The 23591-nt window shown below is 41.8% G+C and overlaps 1 protein-coding gene across 1 annotated transcript in view; it reads right to left on the bottom strand.

The window, feature by feature from the left end:
• Nucleotides 1-23591, bottom strand: part of PREP (prolyl endopeptidase) — a 212816-nt gene that overhangs the window by 160556 nt on the left and 28669 nt on the right. Inside the window, exon 6 of the mRNA XM_073627010.1 lies at nt 22555-22676. Coding sequence (XP_073483111.1) covers nt 22555-22676 — 122 coding nt within the window. The remainder of the gene's footprint in view (nt 1-22554; nt 22677-23591) is intronic.

The following is a 23591-nucleotide window of genomic DNA, read 5'->3' on the forward strand; positions in this document are numbered from 1 at the left end:
TTATTGCTAATAATCAATAATAAAAATAGTTGGCAACGATTTTCATTAACAATTAGTTGGCCTGCATACAGAATGCATTTTTGTTTATATGTCAGTATATACAGTGTAGCACACGTACAGCTCAGTACACCGTTCATTCATGTCAGTAAGTGACTGAGAACTTGTGAATGTGTGAGGAACGATGGTACATATAGTCTTGAGCAGGAGAAGGAAGGGATGTAAAGGCTCAGTGCAGGGAAGATTAGCATCTGAACCCAGAGAAGCTGGAGGCTGATAGACGGGAGGTAAATTAAGGCATTACAATTAAATTAAAGAAGTTTATAAATGCACAATTTTTTTGCAGGTAAAAATAATGTGCATTATTAGTTTTATTTTATTTTTTGGAGCCTGTAAAGCATTGTAAGAGCGATCAGCAAATCTGCTGATGCAGGTCTCCAGCAGATCTGCCAGTGTATCTGTGTACCTGTACATCACATATGGGTAGGCAGATACAATCTGACAAGAAGACTCAATGAACTACCATGGCGCTCCACAGCACCGTGGCAGTTTATTGAAAAGTATAACCTGACAGCAGCAAGGCTGCCGGACCTTGCAGTTTTCCATTCACAGGACACTGAATGAGACGCGGCCTGAGCCCTGCTTGGCCACGTTTTTAAAATTGCTTTAAAAAAAAAATTTTAAATTGTTTTAAATTGTCTTTTTACTCTTTTTTTTTGGGGGGGGGGATCCACGCTAGTTGTTGGGTAGGTGCAGGGGGTGCAACACGTAACATGTTACAAAAGATGAACTTATCCTTTATGCAAGTTTACCAGTATTGTAAATTATAATTGTAAATGATGATATCCATGCAAAAAAGTCTCATCCTTTAGTACAGTGGTTCTCAACCTGGGGGTCGAATGATGATTTGCCAGGGAATCACCGAGTCCTGGGTTGTTCCTGAAGCCCACACCGCTCTCCTTGCCTTTTTATGGCTGCCCAGCAGGGCTGTCCCTGGAGCCAGCAGCCGCCCACTCAGCATCTTCGCAGCCGTTCATTCACTTTATGGCATGACTGGGGGTTGGAGACTAGAGGTCAGCTGACTGGTGAGGAATGTGAAGTGGGAGGGGCTGGAGGAGACCCTATCTCCTGATTTCGGCATAGGTGTCACTGCTACGAGACACAGTAAAGTGGGAGACACAGTGAGGAACACTGCCTTTGATTATAGTTGTCATTAAAAGTCCCCACTACAGTTCTCAGATCAGCAGATGACCTTGATCAAGAGCACCTAAGTTGGCTGATCAGAACTCCCCCCAGCACTGCCACTCATCCCATTCCCCCCACCAAGGAGTAAGAGAAGGAATAAAAATAGAGAATATGTGGAAGGGAGAGGAAAAGAGGGGAAGGAACAAAGAAACAGAGAGAGAAAGAATAAGAGAAAGAACAAGAAAGGGGGGGGGGGAGGGATCGGGGAAACAAGAAATTAGGATAGAGAGAGATAAAAAGGAGGACAAAGAGAAAGAGTGGTACATCCTAAAATGTACAATGAGGGGTTTTAATACTGTAGGAGTGGAAGGGACTCAGGGAACGCTAAATGTCCATGGGTTAGGGGAGCAAATTACTTGTCTTGCCTTGGGTGCTGACAACCCACACTATGAAAATAAATTTTACTGTTAGGGGTCACTGTTACTGTTGTGGGTTCCCCACAACTTGGGAAATTTTATCAAGGGGTCACGGCACTAGAAGGGTTGAGAACCACTACTTTAGTACTACTTTAATATAAAAAGACTTATATCTCCCCCTACCGTTCATGTAGCTTCATGTCTCACTCCAAGTTAAAATACCCTATACATCCTACTTGTTGGTATATTATTGTATTATATAGGTTTTAAGTTATGTATTTTATTACTTTCATAGTATAAATTAACCCATTATAGTAATGACTATCTGGAGCTCAGCTGCAGATATTTGTTCTTGTACTATAAATAGCTAATTTTTGTTTTTTAACTCCACCATGACAGGTGAAACAAAAAGCATGCTGCTGCTATTAAATGTCTTTGTGACAGCAGGCGCAGGTAGCTTGTTTCATGCATAATATTATATTATATTATATTACAATCTGGTCTGAAAATCTGAAAACAGCTTTTTAGGCCTTTTTTATTTTTATTTCTTTAAACAAAAATTTTAATCTCGGAGTCTGATGATATGTACCAGATTCAACCTCTATAAATACAGTATATCTCTGCTGTTATTCTGAGAGTGGATTAGATATTTTGTTCCCGAACCATATAACGGGTCATTTATATTTACCACTGCACAGATATTCAAAATAATTAGCTTTTTTTTAAGCTTGTTTAATGTTAATGGAAGGTTTAGGTTGCAGTTTGTAACAATCCGTTTGTTCATTTTACAATTTGAAATAAAAGAAAAATAAATGCCATTTTGAGGTTTTTTTATCAGACCAATTGATTACTCTAAACAATAATCGGCCAGCTAATTGATTATGAAAATAATTGTTAGTTGCAGCCCTAAAACAAGCCATCCCTAACCTCTCTAGATGCTTTTAAACTGAAACTATTCATTCTCAATTATCCTAACATTTCACAACAAAGATTCTAAGGGCGATGCATTTTTTGGCACGTTGAGTTTTGGAGGGGTTACCAGTGAACTCTATAGAACATGCACTTTAATAATAGCGCAACAATAAGGCAGCATGCAGGACTTTTTTTTAGCGCACCTAAAATCCACCAAAAAAAGCACAGGTGTGAACGAGGTCTAAAGTTAGGTTTAAGTGAAAACAAAAACGATGCTTGTGCGCTTAAGAAATTAATAATAAATGAAAGTAAAAATTGATCAATGTGCATCAGCACAAGAACACTTAAAAACAATGAAGTGTAAAAGAATATGATGAATTAAATAATAAAATGGACTGCTGCATCCCATCACCTGAGTATAAGATATAAAACAAAATAGATGAAAAGCCACATTAAGGTGCCCTGTCCCTTCAGATTTAATAATATCCAATAACTAACAGTATCAAATTCATATGATCATTCTTATACTAAATCAATAGTGCAAAAAAAATCCTAAAAAAAAAAACATATTAGGTGCAACATTATGAAAGTCCATAAAAAAGTTAATACAATGCCAAGCGTCCTTTTTAACACACTCTCCAATCCTTGTGTAAACATTCAAAGCAAGTCACACCACCAAAGAGGGAGGAAAATGTGCCACTGAAGCCTCTTCACCATAAAGAGTTAATAAGCTCCTTAACAGATTGCTAGATCTTGTACAGAGATCAACAAACGCCTTGCTGTAATTCAGCAGCCAATTTATCCACGGTCTTGGAGTGCAGTATTTTCAGCAAGATATTTATGAATCATAGTGTGATTTTATCCATTTAATAACTACTGTATCTTGCCGAAAATACTGCACTATGTTGGTCTCTACATTTTAATCCCTTTGCTGAGTGAACAGTTCCAGTGTTAAAATAGCATTCCAGTCAAATCCCAGCTATACTGTCCTACCTGACACTACTCCCACCTCTTTCTAAGTCTATTCTAACTACCCTGAAAAAGGAGAGATGTCTATAATTACCTAACAAAAAAATTAGCCCATGGGACTTTGCAGAGTGGTGCTAAGTAAAAAATACAATGCGCGTATAAAAATTACAAAATTTATTTCAGTTAGAATAAAAAAACAACAAAAAAAACATTTATACACTACCACATTAAATTATATCAAAATAAGAAGGTACAGTTTCACCAATGTACATTTCAGAAGCCAAAGTAGTTGGTAAATCATTATTTGTTAGCAGAAGCTGTAATCTCTATGCATTTCGCGGGACAACCCCCACTTCACCAGGAGACAGCCGAAGTTGGTTTGTGTGTACATATACTGGTGAAATACCGTGAGATTCAAGATCATATAATAAAAGCCAAAAAAAGACGAATGATGATATGTGGATCTCAAAGCTGTGAGGCTTTACAGCAGGGGTTCCCCACGGGAGCTGAGGGTAGGTGGATAACCAAGAGGTGGGGCACTATGTGAGGACCCCCACTGCAGACCCCCTTGGTGAAACAAGTAACAGTGAGAGAACCAAATGGTGCAGCAACATAAAGCAATGCTGCACATCCAGATGATCAGACTGGGCATTGTCCCGCAAAATGCATAGAGATTACAGCTTCTGCTAACAAATAATGATTTGCCAACTACTTTGGCATCTGAAATGTACAATGGTGAAACTGTACCTTTATTTTGATATAATTGAAGGTGGTAGTGTATACAGTATATGTTATTTTTTCATGCTAACTGAAATATTTTGTAATTTTTATACATGCATTGTATTTTTTACTTAGCACCACTCTGCAAAGTCCCATGAGCTAATTTTCTTGTTGTTGTTGAGTGCTACTTGGGTCTGAGCATAGGTGGTTTCTCTTTTTTCCAGTCTATACTTACCTATTTTGGTCCAGTCATATGATCTCTCCAGCAGCCAGCTTCAGTAAAGAGAGATCACCGACAATAACTGTAGAGTCTATTCAGTGACATCACCCAAAGGTTTACTATGGGGGATCTGCTGTCTCTCCTCTACACTGAAGTCAGCGCTGGGAACCGATCATGTGACTGGACCAGAGCACCCTCAGCATAGGTAAATATAAACATCTTTTCTTTCACAGGGTACTTAAAACAGGCTTAGAAAGAGGGGTGGGAGTAGATTTAGGTATAGTTTGGAGTTGACTGGAAAGCTACTTTAGGTTTCACATTCACAAATTTTGATTACCTTGGACACAACAAGGCTTTGAAATGCAGAATGAACCAGGCAACTTCTCATATAGAGTATAACTGCCTCAATCCGTAGTGTCTAGTGTGGATCCTGGCCGCTCTATCCTTCCTCTGCAATTGGCATACGTCACTTCTGACACGGGGCAATTCAGGCCCTGACCCCCCTTCCTGCCAGCACTTAGGAGGCGATTTAAAGCCTTACTGATGATGCTCATCTTTCCCAATGAGGCTGTGTAGGGAGGGGATGTGTATATTCAATCTGTTCAGGTCTCAATTACACTCCGCTTTATGTTCTGTGCTGTGGAGTGTGTGACGATAGATCCTCACCTCCTGCCTGCAGGAAGCTCTTAAGGAAAGAGGGCTGCAAATTTTTCTTCTATGGCTCAGATCCTTGACATTAAAACCCCTCCCCTTCACAGCAGAGCACCCCCCCCCTTTAGGTTCCTGTTCACAGTAGTTCAAACAGTAAAATGTAAGGTTACGTGATGTCATCTGTCATTGTGATGCAAGTTTAGGTGCACTGCACTGTGCACTTTTATTTTAAATTTATTGAACATGCCAAGATATCATTTCATTCATTTTAATGCACTATAAAAACGGACAGCCTTCAGATGAGATGAACATCACAGTCCATTTCACAATACAGATTCCCCATCCATGGTTCAGATATGAGTAGCATTGCTCTTAGTCTGGCCTGGGATCTGCCATTTAGTGATCCCTGAGGTACAGCTTATGTGGGGGATTTGCTTTGTTATTGTTTTCACCTCAGAGAAATAATTTCCAGACATCCCAACCTGCAAAAACTCATTTCAGGGAGGTGGGTGTGGCCTAAACCGTGCTACATATTGAGCGTGGCTTTTGAGATGACTTACATAGTGCAGAATGTAGTAATGTTAAATAGGGAATGTAATGTGTGGAGTGTATGGCGGTGGGTAGTATGTGCAGGCGAGGAGTGCAGAGTGTATGTGGGTGGGTATATTGTGCATGTGAGAAGTGTGGCGTGTACAGAGGTGAGTAGTATGTGTCAGTAGGGCAGTGGACGGTGTCAGTAGTTCTTTATTTTTATATTTTGTTTTACAATTGTATTTAATTATTTTTTTACAATTTTTATTTTTTGTTTTTCACAATGATTGGGGGTGGGGTAGTGGACAGTGTCAGTAGAGCAGTGTGTCAGTAGTTTTTTGTTGTTATTATTTTCTCTATTATTTTTTACAATTTTGTTGTTTTATTATTTTCTTTAAAAAAACTATTTTTTTTTTTCACAGTGCTTCTGGGGAAGGGGTGGGGAGTATGTGGTGGTGATGGTGTCAGTAGTTTTTATTTTTACATATTGATTTTTTTACAATTTAATTTTTTTGTAAATGCTCTTTGGGGGGAGGGGATTGGGGCAGTGGACAGTGTTGGTAAGGCAGGGTGGTGGTGTCAGTAATTTTTTATTTTATATATTTTTTTTATAATTTAATTTTTTTATAATTTGTTTACAATTTCATTTTTTTTTTTTGCATTTTTTTTAAATCAACCTTGTTTGGGGGGGGGGGGGGGGGCTTTGGTGAGATATCAGGGGTCTAAACAGACCCCTGACATCTCCTCTTTGAAGCAGGGAAAGGGACTAAGGACATCGATTCCCCAGTCCCTTTCTCAGCATTGAAGATGAATGGACAGAAGACAGTGGCTCCTGTCCATTCATAAACTTAGCAGAGTAAACACACAGGTTACTCTGCTCAGTTTTTACAGGACACAGGAGCGATCTCGCTCACTGCGTCCAATTCAGAAAAGGCAGGGGCCGATAAATGACCGGTCCCATCCTCTGCTCTCCATCCTGACAAATCCCCACAGCTGGCGAAAGAGGAGAGGAGAGGGGGGAAGCCGGCTGTGGCGGACAAGGGAGGGTGGAGGAGGGCAGAGAGCCAGAGAAGAAGGGGGGGGGGGCATGGAGGGGGGCTGGAGGAGGAGGGTACAGGGAACAGCCAGGGATGATCGGTGCAGCAGGAGCGACAGCTGTGATCACCGATCTCCCTGTATAGCTTTTTAGCCATCAGCCGCGGGAGGGAGAGAAGGAGAAGTGGATGTCGGCTATACAGGGAGATCAGTGTTCACAGCTGTCCCTCCTGCTGCACTGAGCATCCCCGGCTGTGAACCAGAGGACCATCAAGGATCAGCCCCGCAGCCGGGATATTGGGCAGCACTTGCAGGTGTCCAGTAGGCTCCCGCACCTCGAGACTTGAGATGTCTGAATTTCTATGGGCTTATGAAATATAAATCTATATTATTAAATCTAAAAAAAAAAAAAAAAAGTATTTCAGTGTCTATAAACACAATGTAATCTCAAAGTTTTCCATTAAAGTGTAAGTTCATCTTTACAGAAAATCTGTAAGGTGAACTTACACTGGACCCCCCTCCTCATCGCACCTGGTCCCGCTGACCTGGAGTCTGGCGATCACCTGTTCTGACACATCGTATAGCCGCTTTACCGGTCTGGGGATTTAAAATCCCCATGGCTTTCTCTCGTCTTCTCCCCCGCTGACAGGACGGAGAACGTGGGTTCTGATTGGTTGGTGCCGCCCATATGACAGCGCCTATCAATTACAATGTGTCCTATACGTACCTTTACGAGGTACGTTTAGAAGATTAAGCCGAAGCAATTTCTAAGCCCTGAATGAGAATAGATGAGAAAAGATGAATAAATCTGGCCTCCAAACCAAGTCTTTGAAAAACAGCAGAAGACTAATACTCCAAACTGTTAACAGATAAGGAAGGCTAAGTGGTTAATATACAGATCATATTCTGAATCTGCTGCTGCCTGTGATCTTTAATAACAAGTGACTCATTCATTACTTCCCCTCATTGAGGGCTCTCACCTGTACACAGATTACACGGTTTACATTTGTAATCACTGTGATAGGCCATCAGAGAAATCACAGGGCACAGAGCCAACCCAATTGTCTCTGTGCCTTCAGCCAACTTTTTCTGCCATCTAAGGATAGCAGGAACAGAGGAAAAGTATGTACACCAGGCACAGTACACAGAGGAATGTTTTTAAACTGGCAGTCATTTTACAGCTGGTAGTGGGGTAGGTAAAGACTTCCATTGCTTATCAGTTAAGGCTAAATGCAACTTTTGCATTAACAGCCTATGCAGTCAAGGGTCTACAGCAGGTATTAAAAAGACAGTGCAGTTTTGTAAAATGTTCATTCATTTTATTGTAATACTTGTAGGCGATTTGGCCACTGGAAGCCTGGCCGATAAACTTTCTGTTAGCGTTCCCCATGTCCTGCCTTGTTGCTACCACCATTAATTTTAGCTTGGAATGAGCCTTCAGCGGTTAGAATGCAGGGAATGCCAACTGGAAATTTTTTAGCCAGGCTCCCAAGAGACACCAAATGACTTTCAGGTAGGACAAAAAAATTTGTTGTTTTCTAAATATCTACTGGGGCCCCTTGGCTTCATAAGCTATTCTCTGGAAAAGTGGAACTTAGCCTTTAAACATAAAATCCAAATGAAATACCTAAAGTTATTCTTCAACATCTAGTTTGTCTAGATATCTTCAATTTGATAGCATAACAGGCAATTTTGTACATACATGTGTATTTGTACTGATGTGTTTTTATTGTTAATGTTTTTTTTTTAATAAACATTTATTAGAGGATTCATTCACTTTGCAAGATGCCTTCTGCTTTAGCACTTCCTGGTAGTTTAAGAAATCAACCCTGCCCCCTTCCACAGCCACCTTTTGGCCAGTGTCAATATGAAGGGCTAATGGAAAGTGCAGGAGGTGTGAATCTGCCTTTGATACTACCAGTTGTGGCAAAAGCTTCAGGGCTCCAGTAGTGTTCGTACAGACACGTCTAGGCTGTTTGCTTTACCAAGTTTTTTTAATAACAAAAAGAGATGAGGGCACTGCCTCTCAGAGGTATTCATGTGATTTTCAGCACAGGCATCGAGAGGAAGAAAGACTTCCAAGAACGCAAAACCTGCATCCAAGAGTTCATTGGCTTGCTGCTTATGAAAGGCGAAATAGTCAAAATAAAAAAAAAATAATAATAATTAAAAATAAACCACTAATGTTTCTCAATAGTAAGCATTTATGGTTTGGAAGACATATTTAACATTTTTGATTATACAGCATTTGTTTTAGAAGGAAGAACATACAACATATGATTGTGTGGATTACTCCTCAATATATTACCATGGAATCTTTGTCTGGCTTACAACTAGAACAGGTTTTTTTTTTTTTTTTTGCATTTCGCAAGAAATAACTTTTGTAAATTGAAATCTCACAGCCCATGCCTGAACATGAATAATGGCTCCAATTTCTCAGGAGTGAAGAATCTCTTATCTGTCCGATGATGGAGATAGGCAGCATATTTCAGAAGTTTCATATGAAGCATGAATGCTGCATATATCCTAAATAAATAGGGATGTTGAGCAAGCAGAGGAGCATCATTCTTTTTTTATTTTCTAGAAATTATTTCAATGCCTTAGGACTTCTTACTGGCATAAAGAATAAGTACCGTTAGTACTAGGTCAAGCTGATGCAGGTATTCCCCACTGGATAGAACTTGGAAAAGGCCAATTAGGTGTTCGTTCATCACCATAAGAGCTTCAGCACTTGAAAATATCATACTATAGAGAATATCAGGGTCACTAAAATGACCGCATTTTGTCACAGTCTCTAATAAGACTCTATATTATGTGAAAGTGGTGTAGCAAACTGTAACACACTAAATACAGGGGGATGCACAAGCCCCTTTAGTGGATGTGCAACAGTGCAATAATATAACACAATCTGTGCAAACAAATTTCAAAATAAGTCCATATGTGATGGATATAAACCAGGAAATATATCATTAGAGTCCATCTAAGAGGAAACCCAAAAAAGTGATTGACAATCCCAGGTAATTCAAATGTGTAAGGTCATAGATGTGTGGGTCCACCACCAAAAGAGAGAGCCTGGCCGCTTACCAGAACCCCATGTCCCCCCGTTACAGAGGGTCTAAATGGGCTTTGAGATCCTGCTAGTCCGGAACTCCCAGGAGCGAGGGTGGAGACTGGAAGGACGTCAGGGACTGTGATGGGGATGGATGGGTCCACACAGAGGCTCAGCCCTCAGTATAATGTTGTCATCATGGGAAAAAAGAAAGGGAGGGCTCCCATAGTGTAAAATCAAACGGTAATTTATTGAAGTAAAAAACATAAACACTCACATGTAGGTATGAAAAATCATCATCAATAGAAGAACCATCTGTGGCACCGGCCGGATGACCACAGATAGCCCGTCCTGCTGGGTATACAGCGACAGTGGGAGGTGGCGGGATGTTGCCGCTCAGCCCTACGCTGCGTTTCGCAAGAAAATTGCGTCTTCCAGGGTGCCAATTTTTTCCTACTTATATTGTGTGTTTGTGTCACATTCTAGGACATCGCAGCTTTATGTCACTTTATTTCGTATGTTTTTGAAGCGCAATTATTTTCTTTTTTTTTTTTTTCTATATTATGTGACTTATAACAGAAAAAAAAAAAAAAAAAGATATATACAACTTGTGACAAAAACCATGTGCATATAATACGGGCAAAAATAAACAATTATATTTATTAAAATCCATAAAAGGATTTATCATGATCTGAATTCTAACTCGGTTTAAATTTTCTAAATATGTTCAAGGTAAACTTGATTCCCAGCACCAGAAAACCAGTGCGTGCATCATTTTCGTGCACGTGTGCATTGGTCACATGCTAATACTTCTAGGCAAAGAAGCAATAGCTGCTAATTTATATGCACACGTGCAATAGTACATGTGTACTTGGGCGCCCAGTTGCCCATTTTAATTGGCCTGTCAACATGAGCAGTTGCTGAATGGTCTTCAGCTTGTACATGTATTCCTGTGACCTGATCCATTGAGCCTGTTTACCTGTGTATGACTCGGCTTTCTCCTGAACTTTGCGTTTGCTCCCACACTAACCTTGTTCAACTGATCTCTCTGACTTTGGCCTGTTTACTGGACTTGTCTTTGCCTGCTGATTCTGTACTGCGCTGCCGTGGCTGTTACCGATCTTGGCCTGGTTCCTGGACTTGCTCTGCCTGCTGACTCGGTCCCTTGTTACCCGGCTGCCGCTGGTCGCTGCCTGCATATCGGCTCTGCTACAATCTCCTTCTCTGGTGCCAAGCTGCTTCAGTATCTGGTTCTTAGGACTGCAACCCTCGGCTTCATCCACCTAAGAGCGGACTTCACCAGCTGGCTACTCCGGCACCCTTGCCACTCCATGCCTTCACATTGTCTATCTCCCCCTTCAGGGGTGTTAGGCAGGAGATGCAAGAAAGGACTCCACAACATTGCAGTTGTCACTGGGCATGTGATAGCGCATCAAAACAAAGGGTGCTGAATGTCCTACAGTTCATTTTCTTTTGAAAATAGTCACAGCCCGAGTAAAAAAAGCCTGTCGCCTGCCTGTAGCTACCCTCTGAGGTGAAGCAGCGATCTCATTACAGAGGTCCAACAACCCCCTGAGTTATAACCAGAGTTTTCCAATCAGTGGGAAACATGAGCTTTCCTGATTACACTGTCAGAGTTTTCTGACACAGTAGGGGGGGTGTGCCAGACCTCTGCAATGAGACCATTGCTTCCACACAGAGCAGGAATGCCACTCTATAGCTGCTGACAGGGGAAAAGCATTCTACCCAGGCTGAGGCTTCTTTGGGAATAAAAACAAACTGTAAGACATTGAACACCTTTTGTTTTGATGCATCCAGAACAGTGGTTCTCAACTCTTGTCCTCAGGACCTACTAACAGGCCAGATTTGAAGTATTACCTTGGGGAGATGCAGACTAGAATTCTGCAATCACTGAGCAGCAAATTATCTCACCTGTGATGTATTTCAGTTATCTTGCAAACCTGGCCTGTTGGGTCCTGAGGACAGGAGTTGAGAACCACTGATCTAGAATGTATTTAATAGCGAATAATAGCTGATTTAAACTGAGGGCTCATTGAGCTTTAATGAATAAACTAAAACTAAATGAACCGCAGGGTGTTTTAAAACCAAATGACTTTTTTTTTTTTTTTTTAAATCATTAAGCAAACAATTTACACTTTTACCTACATTCATTCTGTTCCATGGAAGAGCAGCTTTGAAGCACTGCAACATCTGTTACCATGAAAAAATGATATGGGCGTCTTCAGTCTCAGTTTCTCTACTCATGCAGAAAAAGTATAAAGAGCCATAGTGGGAACAATATTGTTTTTACTCTGGTTTGGACTAGCAGAGCTTAAAAATTACAGTCGCTACCTACAGGTTGAGAGGAAGGGCTTGTGTCAACGGGCTTTTGTTCACTTCAACTGGGTTTGCATTCCTGTACAAGTCTGTATAAATGCATAATCCATTTGAAGCATGCCAAATGCAGGTCAGAAGCAAGTCTAATGCACCTGTGAATTCTGAATAATCTCAGAAGCATTTCAAATTGATGTCAAACTGACATCATTGACATAGGCTGAATGATGGCAGTAACATGTATTCTGCAGGAAAACAGCTGTAACTATTTTAGACACAAATAGTACTTTAGACGTGTTTACTGGACCTCTACAGGTTGCAAAATGTTCTATTCGTAAAAAATGTGGGACAGCTAAAGTCAGTGATTAATTTATTGCAGACATTTCTCCTGCTGTGAAGGACAAATACCACTACTGGGCAATAACCTTGTCTTTGTCCTGTGTATTACTTTGTAATTAGTGTCCCAGTGAGTGAGCAGAGCAGGCCAGGATAACTAGGAGAATGAAAAATAAGTTATCATCCAGTAACCTCTAAATCAGAACAGGAAAAGTAGAACATAAATATAACAGTCTATTGACCTTACTTTATATCGGGTACATTTAACTTGAAAAGGTCTGAAACCTGTACAGGATTTGTTAAACATGTATTTACCAGGAGCCCAAAATGTAGCACTATTTTCAAGAGTGTGACTTCCACAGAGTCACCAGTAGATTTTGATGTAAAATATTATATGGCAATAATAATAAACTACATTAAATTAAGAATAAAAAAAGTTAGCAGCAAACCAGTTTGATAGAATATAGATGTATTGATTTAATCCTCAACACTGCTAAAAGGGGCCACAGTGAGAGGTTGAACATGGCGGGCACAACTGACCACCCCCAGGCTAAAATGGCTTAAGGCTCGATTCACACATATGCATGTTGCTTTTGAGCGTTTTTGGAGTTTTTTTTGTCATGCTTGCCACGTTTTTGAGCAGTGTTTTTGTAGCGTTTTTTTTTTTTTTTTTTTTTTTTTTTAGACTGTATACAGTCTAAAAAAAATAAAAAAAAATAAAAAAAATGCCAAAAACGCATCAAAAACACTGTAAAAACGCTGCACAAATGGTGCACTTGCGTTTTTGATGCTGGTCCATTGAATTCTATTACATGCAAAACGCTGCATTTTGCATGAAAAAAAGTCCCTGACCCTTTCCAAAAATGCAGAGGTACAAAAAGGCATTGATGTGAACATGTTCCATAGGAACCCATGTTAAAATATTTCCATGCATTTCTGCAAAATGCATCAAAAACGCGCTAGTGTGAATGGAGCCTACGACTGCTCATTTAACTTGTGCACTTCACTCTGCCAATTTTAAATCAACAGACAGGAGAGGATGCTGCTGTAGCACCTTATCAAGAGGAACAGCTGAAACAGAATGAGCCTTTCTAGCCAGGCCAGCTGCTAGAGTCGGTGAGCACCTGTAGTCATGAGCTCATGTCAGCTCCCCATTTTTGCCTAAAGCGTAACTCCGCTTTTGTTGAGAAAAAAAAACATTCCCCCTGGGTGATCTATGTACATTGCCGGGATTTTAACAAACTTTGTTGCAGATCCCTACCTTTTGTTATTCTGAAGAAATCACTGTGTGTTCCTCTGTGCCCTATGGTGAGTGAGTCTAATGGGAGTGGTTTCATAGTGATCAACCAGCTGCTGTAGGGCTCTAATGAGGAGAACTGCAAGGTCTTCATCTCTTTGGACATGATTTCCTATTGGGAGTATCTTACCAAAAATGACATTTTTATTACAGGGGATGCCAAAAATCTGACTTGTATCTTAGTGCAGACTTCTGGGAAAATCAGTGAGCCAAACAAGCAGGAAATTATGTTTCTGGGGGGGGGGGGAATTCTGTACACAGAATGTGTACAGAACACCTCCAGGTAGCCATATTGTATTGCATTTTACAGAAAATTACAGCAGCTGCAGATTGAGAAGGAAAGATAATTTTTAACAACATTCAATTACAATATGACTTGTGTCGCAATTGTATATGCTATATTTTTTCCCCATAAAAGTGGAGTTACCCTTTAAGACAAAATTGCGCTGCATCGACAAATCAGCTGCATACATCTGAATGCCAGAAAGAAGATTATGGAGTGTCAAGGAAAACTAGAAATGCATTCCTCTGACTTCTTTGGGGAGGATTTTGGACACATCAGTCACAGAGTGTGCTGGGGTGAGGTGATTAAAAGGAAAAAAACCTTAACTACATCCCCAAACCTTTCAAGAACCCTTTAACACATAACCCCATTTTCTGAGATGCTGACCTATTTGGAAAGCTTCACAAACATTTCCAAGTCCCACCCCACACAGCTGATTAAAGCATAGTTGGATAGAATTTTGAACAAAAATTTCCAAGAAAAGTCTTAGGAAAGTGCTTATGAAAATTCTCAGAACATTCAAATGTCGTTAGAAAGATTTTGTTTGCTTTTTGAATAAATGGACCAAATGAAAACCACATACACAGTAAGAAATTTGTTGTCGTGAAATATTTTCCATCCAATTTCTTGTCACTGTGGTTGAAAAGAGAGATAGGCTCAGGTGTGTTCGGGATCCTAGTTCTAACGCACCTGCACGATCCAGACAGGAAGCCGACACTGCACACCACTAATCACAGGCAGTGAGACATTTCCTGATCCGCAGCTGCACAGACTGGGAAATATCTCGCTGCCTGCGATTAGCCATGTACAGTGTCAGCTTCCTGTTGGGATCGGCCAGGTTGGGACTAGGACCCCGAACATGCCTGAACCCATCTCTAGTTGATAGCAAATGTCGATTTGGCCCACTAATGATTAGAAAAACGAATAAACTTTCTTGGAACATTGTTTTCCTAAGAATTTTTATTCAAAATTCTACCCATCTATGGACATCTTAAAGTAGTTCTAAAGGCAGAAGGTTTTTACCTTAATTGACTCTCCTACTTACCTGAGCCCCGTCTAGAATGAGGAGATGAGGCGAGAGCAGGGGACGGGGCAGAGCCATGTTCCGTGTGTGAATGGAAAATTTCCAGGCGCACAGCTCGGGAGAGAGCCTGGTCGAGTGACCCATAGCAAGAGGCTTGCTACTGGGGGCCAGAGGATCCAGGACCGCTTGCAGGGGACCCCAAAAAAAAAAAAAAAAAAAAAAAGAAGAGGAGACTAGGGCTGCTCTGTGTAAAACTATTACACAGAGCAGGTAAGTATAACATGTTTGTTATTTTTTTTTTTAAATAAAAAAACAACAACCTTTAAAATCACTAAACCTACAAAAAAATGCACACATTCATCTAACTTCTTTTACATCAGTGCTCTGAACCAGTGTGAAATGAGCCCTTAGGATTAAAAATTGAAAAAAAATTAAATAAAATGAGCGCAATCTCATTGCTCTGGACTATACAAAAGTGGTACATAGTAGATCACTAAGAAAACTGAAACAGACCATATTAAGGGATACATGTTTGGCACTGCATAAGTTATTTTTCTTGTAAAATGTTTAATTAAAGAAACACATATCATTGAGATGGCCATAACAGCATCCTGCCTCTAGCTTTTGGAAATAGTTTTGATAATTGTAAATAATACACTAAATGCTTAGATGTATTTTTGTATATACAAAGACAAAACACACTAATATGAATCAATGAAATGTCAAGGAAATGAAATGGATACATTCAAATACAAAAATAAAATTACCAACTTGGTAAACTGTGCCCAATTACAGAGGGCTCAGCTTTTGTGTTATTGTGCGCCCTCTGCTGGAAAACAGCAGCAATGAACGCCTTCCAAAAATGAGAAAAACAACAAAACTGGTTGTTACGTTTAATAACTCTTGATCTTTATTATCCTTTCTCTGTTGCCTGTAATAATCCCAAAACATAGATCTTTGTCATGGTTTTTTTTTTGTTAGTGATAAGGCCATTACATAACTATAAATAACTAAATGGTTTATGGAAACAAAGTCAGTCAACTTCACTGGCAACTCCTTAAAGTGTTCTTCCACTCTTGTATTTTAAAGCCTTGTACACACAGCCGAATTTCAGGCGGCATTGGTGAGTTCAATAGAAACTGGCTAACATTCAGCCTGTGTGTACGGCAGCTGGTCCGTCAGAAGCTGGCCGTTTGGCTGGCTTCTGTCGAAGGAGTATGACCAAAAAAAGGTCTGCCGTCCGACTCCCAATCAGTGCTCCCAACAGCGCTGACCAGAGTGTTCTGGCGGGGTGGTCCCCCTGTCAGAACATAATAGCACAGCAGGGGAGATCACTGTACTAACATCGGATTGTTAGTACAGAGGCTCTGATCTGACCGGGTTGAACGAAAAAACTGGTAGAGAAAACTGGCAGAACCCCACTATATGTTTGCTATGAATATAACATATGAGATAATAGGATTTTTAAAAACAGCTTACCTGTAAAATCCTTTTCTTTCGATGGACATCACGGGACACAGAGCCCCAGTAATTACTGATAGGTTATATAGGTATCACTGGTGATTGGACACTGGCACACCCCATCAGGAAGTTCAACCCCCTATATAATCCCTCCCCTTCCAGGGATAACTCAGTTTTGTAGCAAAGCAATATAAGTTTTTTAAGAAGAGGGGCGGGACCTCTGTGTCCCGTGATGTCCATCGAAAGAAAAGGATTTTACAGGTAAGCTGTTTTAAAATATCCTATTTTCTTTCCCGAACATCACAGGACACAGAGCCACAGTAATTACTGATGGGATGTCCCAGAGCAATGCTATCTGAGGGGGGGGGGGGGGGGGGGACCACGGCCAAGTAGGGTGCAATCAGATCTGAAGACCTCGTACCGCTGCCTGCAGCACACTACGCCCAAAGGCGATATCCTCATGCCTTCTCACATCCACCTGATAAAATCTGGTGAATGTATAGACTGAAGACCAGGTTGCGGCCTTGCAGATTTGAGCCATAGAGGCCCGGTGATGCACTGCCCAAGAAGCACCAATAGCCCTTGTGGAATGTGTCTTGATCTGAAACGGAGGAATCTTCTGTTTCAAACTGTAAGCTTGAATGATCAATTGTTGAATCCATTTAGAAATGGCAGCTTTCGATGCTGCCTGTCCTCTACTGGGACCCTCTGGCAGCAAAAACAAAACATCCGTTTTGCGAATCTGAGCAGTCGCTTCCAGATAGGCCTTGACTGCTCTTATTACATCCAAAGAATGTAGTGATCTTTCTTCCGGAGAACAGGGATCTGGAAAAAAGGAAGGTAGAACAATGTCTTGGTTTAGATGAAAATCTGAAACCACCTTCGGTAAAAAACTAGGATGAGGGCGCAGTACCACTCTATCCTTGTGTACAATCAAATAAGGCTCTTTACAGGAAAGAGCTGCTAATTCTGATACTCTTCTAGCAGAAGAGGTGGCTACCAGAAAAATTAACTTCCTTGTCAGCAAGACCAAAGGAATCTGACGTATTGGTTCAAAAGGCTGTTTCTGTAACACAGACAGAACCAAGTTCAAGTCCCAGGGGTTTAGGGGCGCCTTAACCGGAGGATTAAGACACGTCACCCCCTGCATAAAGTTTCGGACTAAAGAATGCGAAGCAAGTGGCCGTTGAAATAATACTGATAAGGCCGAGACCTGGCCCTTGATGGTACTCAAGGCCAGCTCCATCTCTAATCCCAATTGTAGAAAATCAAGAATTCTACCAATCACATATTTTCTGGGATGCCAACCCCTGGATTCACACCAGGATATATAAGCTTTCCAGACTGTATGATAAATCATTCTGGAAGCTGGCTTCCTTGCATTGATCAAGGTAGATATCACAGGACCTGAAAGCCCACAACTCTTCAGAACGTGGGTCTCAATAGCCAAACCGTCAAATTTAGCGTTTGTAAAGCAGGATGGAACACTGGACCCTGAGATAACAGGTCTGGGCGTACCGGTAGTGTCCACGGGGAACCCACCGTCATCCTTACTATTTCTGCATACCACGTCCTTCTGGGCCAAGCGGGGGCCACCAGAAGTACTGACTTCCTTTCCTGCCTGATCCTGCGAAGGAGTCGTGGCAGTAGCAGAATAGGCGGGAATGCATAAATCGGGTGAGAACCGATGCCACAAAATCACCAACGCATCCGTCCCCTGTGCAAGAGGATCTTTTGTCCTTGCCACAAATCTGTCTATCTTTTTGTTGAATCGGGATGCAAAAGAGATCTACATCTGGAACCCCCCATCTTTGGCATATGGCTCAAAAGACGTCGGGATGCAGAGACCATTCCCCTGGAAGTAACTGCTGGCGACTTAAATAGTCCGCCTGCCAGTTCTCTATCCCCGGAATAAAAACTACAGATATGCATGGCACATGCTTCTCTGCCCAGACTAAGATCTGGTTCACCTCCTTTTGAGCAGCTCGGCTCCTGGTGCCTCCCTGATGATTGACATAAGCCACTGCTGTGGCATTTCGGACTGGATCCTGACCGGGCAACCCTGTAGCCTAATAGTCCAGGTCTTTAGGGCAAGATATACCGCACGGATCTCCAGAATGTTGATGGGTAAGGTCCTCTCGGTCTTGGACCATACCCCCTGAACTGCAGACTGTTCCAGAACTGCTCCCCAACCCGACAGACCGGCATCTGTTGTTACCACCGTCCAGGTAACCGGCAGAAAAGATTTTCTCTTCTGCAGATTTTTGGGTATGAGCCACCAATTGAGGCTCTGACGCACTGCCTGAGACAGGTGCATCGGAAGGTCTAATGCCTGAACCTTCTTGTTCCAGGCCGACAAAATACTGTGCTGCAGTAGTCTTGAATGGAACTGAGCATATGGAACGGATTCGAATGAAGACACCATCTTTCCCAGCAGCCTCATACAAAGGCGGACAGAGGGACCCTTTTTGGTCCTGACTGCCAGGATCAGCTCCCTTAAGGCAGTGATCTTTGCCTGAGGTAGAAATACCTTCTCCTGGCTTGTATCTATGATCAGACCCAAATACTCCAATCTTCTTACTGGTTTTAGGAAAGATTTTTCTAGGTTGAGGATCCAACCTAGGCGTCCAGATACTTGACTGTGGTCCTCAAGTTCCCGTTCAAGGAGGCTACCGACCGGTCTATCAGGAGCAGGTCGTCTAGGTATGCTATGACAGCTATACCCTGAGCCCTTAAACTGGCCAGAGTAGGAGCCAAGACCTTTGTGAACACTCGAGGTGCAGTGGCTATCCCTAAAGGCAGAGCCACAAACTGGAAATGGCGTCCTCCTATCTCGAAGCGCAGAAACTTCTGATGAGCAGGAAAAATGGACACATGCAGATATGCATCTCTGATGTCTATCGATGCCAGAAATTCTCCTCCCTGCAGGGTGGAGACTACTGTCCGAATGATTCCATGCGGAAGGATTGAATCCTTAGGAATTGGTTCAGATCCCTTAAATCCAAAAAGGGTCTGACATCCCCATTTGGTTTTTGGACCGTAAAAAGGTTGGAATAGAAACCCAATCCTTAATCCTTCGCGGGAACTACCATAATGACCTCCTGCGACAAAAGTCGCTCTAACGTTAGAAGGAGCGACTGCTTTTTCTCTGGATCTCTAGGGACACTTGACCTGAGGAAACGAGGAGAAGGAAATTCCTGAAACTCCAGCTTGTATCCTAAGGTTACCGTGGAGATTACCCATCTGTCCTGGAACTCCTCCTGCCAGAGCCCTGAGAACTGTCGCAGTCTTCCCCCCACTCGAGCGAGCGGGGGCACCCCCTCATGCAGAGGTCTTAGTGTTTTGCCTAGTAGGCTTCTTCCCCCAGGACTTCTTTTGTCTCTGGGGTTGACTCTTGTCTCTGGACCCAGACAGAGGAGGCCGTCGAGACTGCCTGGAGGCGGAAGCCCCCGGAGCTGGGGAAAGAGTCAGTTTGAAAGAGGGACACTTACTCAAAACAGGTAAGAGAGTGCTTTTCCCACAAGAGATTCTCTTGATATAGTTATCCAAGTCTTCTCCAAACAACCTTTCACCACGAAATGGAAACCCAGCCAGGAGCTTCTTACATGGTGCTTCGGCTGACCAACCTTTCAACCATAGGATTCTACGTATATGCACTAACCCCAGCGACAGACGAGAAGTTTGCATGATAGAATCTCTGATGGCATCCACAACATAACATAAGGCCGCTGGAAGGTTAGCCAACCCCTGGGCCTGCTGTTCAGGTAAAACCTTGATGACCTGCTTAACATGGTCTCTTTGGTATTGACAGACTCCAATCGCTGCTACTGCAGGTTGAGCCACTGAACCTGCTAAGGAGAAAACATCCTTCAATAGGGATTCCATCTTTTTATCTACAGGATCCCTGAGCATCTGAGCATTGTCTACAGGACAAGTCAAACTATTATTTACGGAGGAAATGGCGGCATCAATGGCCGGTATTCCCCACATTTTAATAAACTTATCTTCCATCGGATAAAGTGTTGAAAACTTTTTAGGCGGAAAAAAACGTTTAACTGGGTGATCCCACTCAGCATAAAGGAGCTTTTCAAGTGAATTATGAACAGGAAAAGCCCGTGCTGTTTGAGGAGGTTTCAGTGACCCTAAAGAAGAAGAGGGTTCTTTAACTGATTCAGATATGGGCAACTTAAATGTGGAGCAGACCAATCCAGTAAGGATCTGCACTAAGACTTTCTCCTCTTGAAAAGTCGCAGAGGGTCCCTCTCCACCTGATTCCTCCGAAGAAGAGTCATTCGTCCCATCCCGATCCTCTGAAAGGGATTCCTCTCCTTTATCCCAGAGCTCCCCTTCCTGAGGGTCTTGGGGAACAGCGGAAGGCCTAGTTTTCTTCCACCGAGTGAAGACATAATCACGGCCATTAATCTTTCCTCTAGACCATTAATGGTTGAGGGAAAAAACCTCCTGTGTAATGTATACAGGGGCTGAAGTGCCAGAAGCAGGTATAGCCCCTGACCCCGATGGCTCTCCCTGGCTAGCCGTCCCTGGCCCCTCGGGGGGGGAGGATGCTAAAGACAGGGGGCCCTCAGAACCTGAACGAGATCCCCTAGAGTCTCTGGTTCTTGAGGTGCTTGAACCTCTTCTACCCATAGTGCAAAGCAACAAGTTGGAGGTATCACAAGATGAACACTGACTGCTGAGCGATGTAGTCTGGCTAAAAGCCATGCTACCCAATGCCTAGTCTGGGGGGAGATATCCCTGCGGAGAGCACCCCATCCATCCTACCTGGAGCCGGCCGGAGGAGCTTGTGCAGTGTCGAACACTTGAGACAGACATCAGCATGAGAAGGTTTGTGCTCTTGGCAGCCCCCGGTGGTCACAATAGGCACAGCATGCATTTACCTTAAAGGAGAAACCTACTAGAATTTAAAAATTCTGTGGAATCTCCCCTACCTTATCCAGCCGCAGGGTTTGTTGTACAGACCCAATCTTCGCCTCTCACGGTGGGCTCCGTTTGAAAAAACCGTCAGAGACTGGGGCCCCCTACGAATAGGGGGATCCACAGTTCTGGCCCTGTAAAGCACCCGGCTAGAAATTATGCTAGAAAAACCATTTTCTAATCTGCAGGCTCTCTAAAAAGAGAAGCGTTACAGGTAAAACCTTGTTTCTTCGGACACGAGGCCCGGGTACCATCCAATTCTGCCTAGAAAAGACACTTTGGAATGGATCCAGTTCGCCTGGCCTGCCCCAGTATACGATATAGGATAATCCCTTTGGAGCCCAGCACAGGACATCTTTACACGTCCATCACCTAAGACACTGGCGTAAAAACTGAGATATCCCTGCAAGGGGAGGGATTATATAGGGGGTTGAACTTCCTGGTTAGGGTGTGCCAGTGTCCAATCACCAGTGATACCCTATATAATCCATCAGTAATTACTGGGGCTCTGTGTCCCGTGATGTTCGAGAAAGAAATGAGCACGCTATTAAATCAAAGTGCTATACCAAAAGTGCTAGTGCAAAACCAATAAATATATAAATCAATAAATACATTCATAAATCAATCAAAATCATCAATATTATAGTTCATGAAGTCCATTTTGATTGGACTTTATGAACTATAATATTGATTCAATGATGATTTTGATAGAGTTATTAATTTGTTTTTCACTAGCATTTGCACTATGCTGATACATGTTATAATACATTTCTTTGAAAAAAAGTAAGACTTATTCTACTTTTTTTCCCCACTGCAAATCTGCGCATATCAGTGCAATGCACCAGTAGGAACTGCTCCCCTTTACATACCTTATTTTTTACAGGACCTTGTGCTGACATGTACTGAACCTAATCTGCCAACGCATCTGTTGTGAATTGATCCTTAGAACAAATGCAACATTTTGGAGCACTCAGGGCCTTCTTCATCAGGCAATTGTGACCTGTACCCAACTGAGGGGCTCTACATGGTCCCCAAACAATGCAGATCTTATTGTTACTAAATGAAAGCAGGTAATGAAACAATATCTTGGTGTGCAGACAACATTCTTATTTGTTTGCTTTAGGCATTATTTAGAATACATTCCTCAGACTTCTAATGTTTAAACATGAAAACAAAGCAAAAGTGAAATGCTGTCTCACCGTAGCACCTCCCATCCATTTCGGGTTATCTGGAAATTCAGCACATAAAACATCCTTAGACTGGTCTGTTCCCAGGACATGATAATAGAGCTTCTGGTGCAGGTTGGTGGATGTTTCCGTACCTTTCCAAAATAATGGCAGTGAAATAAAAAAAATAAAAAAAATAATATATAACATAGGTTAAGACAGCATGGAACTGTAATAAACACATTAAAGACATAACAAACCCCATGCTTCACCCAAAAGCTTATTGCTATAAGTTTAATCAGCCATTGCTGCGTAACCACTTGGAGCAATATAGATATATTTTTTGTAAAAATCTGCTTTTTTTTTTTTTTTTTTTGAAAAATGCTTGAAAATTACTTAGTCTGGTAAAACAATATTGTCAGCGGGACAGAAAACGAGGAAAAATCTCTCTAACAGAGCCCCACAGAGCAGTAAAAAGAAAAAGAATAAAGAAAAAAACAAAAAAAAACCACAACAGATATGGGTTCAAATCCTGCTCCACAACTAAAATAACATTTTTGGTTTGACAAACACTATAAGAACAAGCTACTTTTTTTCTTGGAATATGTTCTTATTTATTTTTTTTTAATGAAAACTGACAATATAAATTTTAAGTGAAAAAAAGTTTTTTTTTTTTTTTTTTTTTTTTTTTTTCTGTGTCATTAACTAGAAAAATGTTGTCTTGTCTTATTGTATCTGTCATAAGACATTCAAAACTGGGGCTGTGTTTTTTTTAAACCTGGTGCAGGCGACCAAATTGTGTCACTGATCACAGCAGCTATTAAAATGGCTTTTAAATCTGAGCTCCAGGCATTATAAATCCAAAAGGAAGAGCCTCATACCCTCGGACAGGTTTCACCTAATGGGCTTAATCATAAAGGATTCTCTAAGATTTCTCCATTGGGTGAAACACGTCCGAGAAGTGGTCCTGGGGTAGGCCCTTGTGCTGAAGCTTGTCGGCTGATTAAAGTTTTGTCTCTGTAGACATCAGTGATGTGCGACTTGTCCTTTGGACTATACTGAACTATGGG

The sequence above is a fragment of the Aquarana catesbeiana genome, linkage group LG04 (genome assembly GCF_042186555.1).
Source record: "Aquarana catesbeiana isolate 2022-GZ linkage group LG04, ASM4218655v1, whole genome shotgun sequence".
Taxonomy (NCBI): Eukaryota; Metazoa; Chordata; class Amphibia; order Anura; family Ranidae; genus Aquarana; species Aquarana catesbeiana.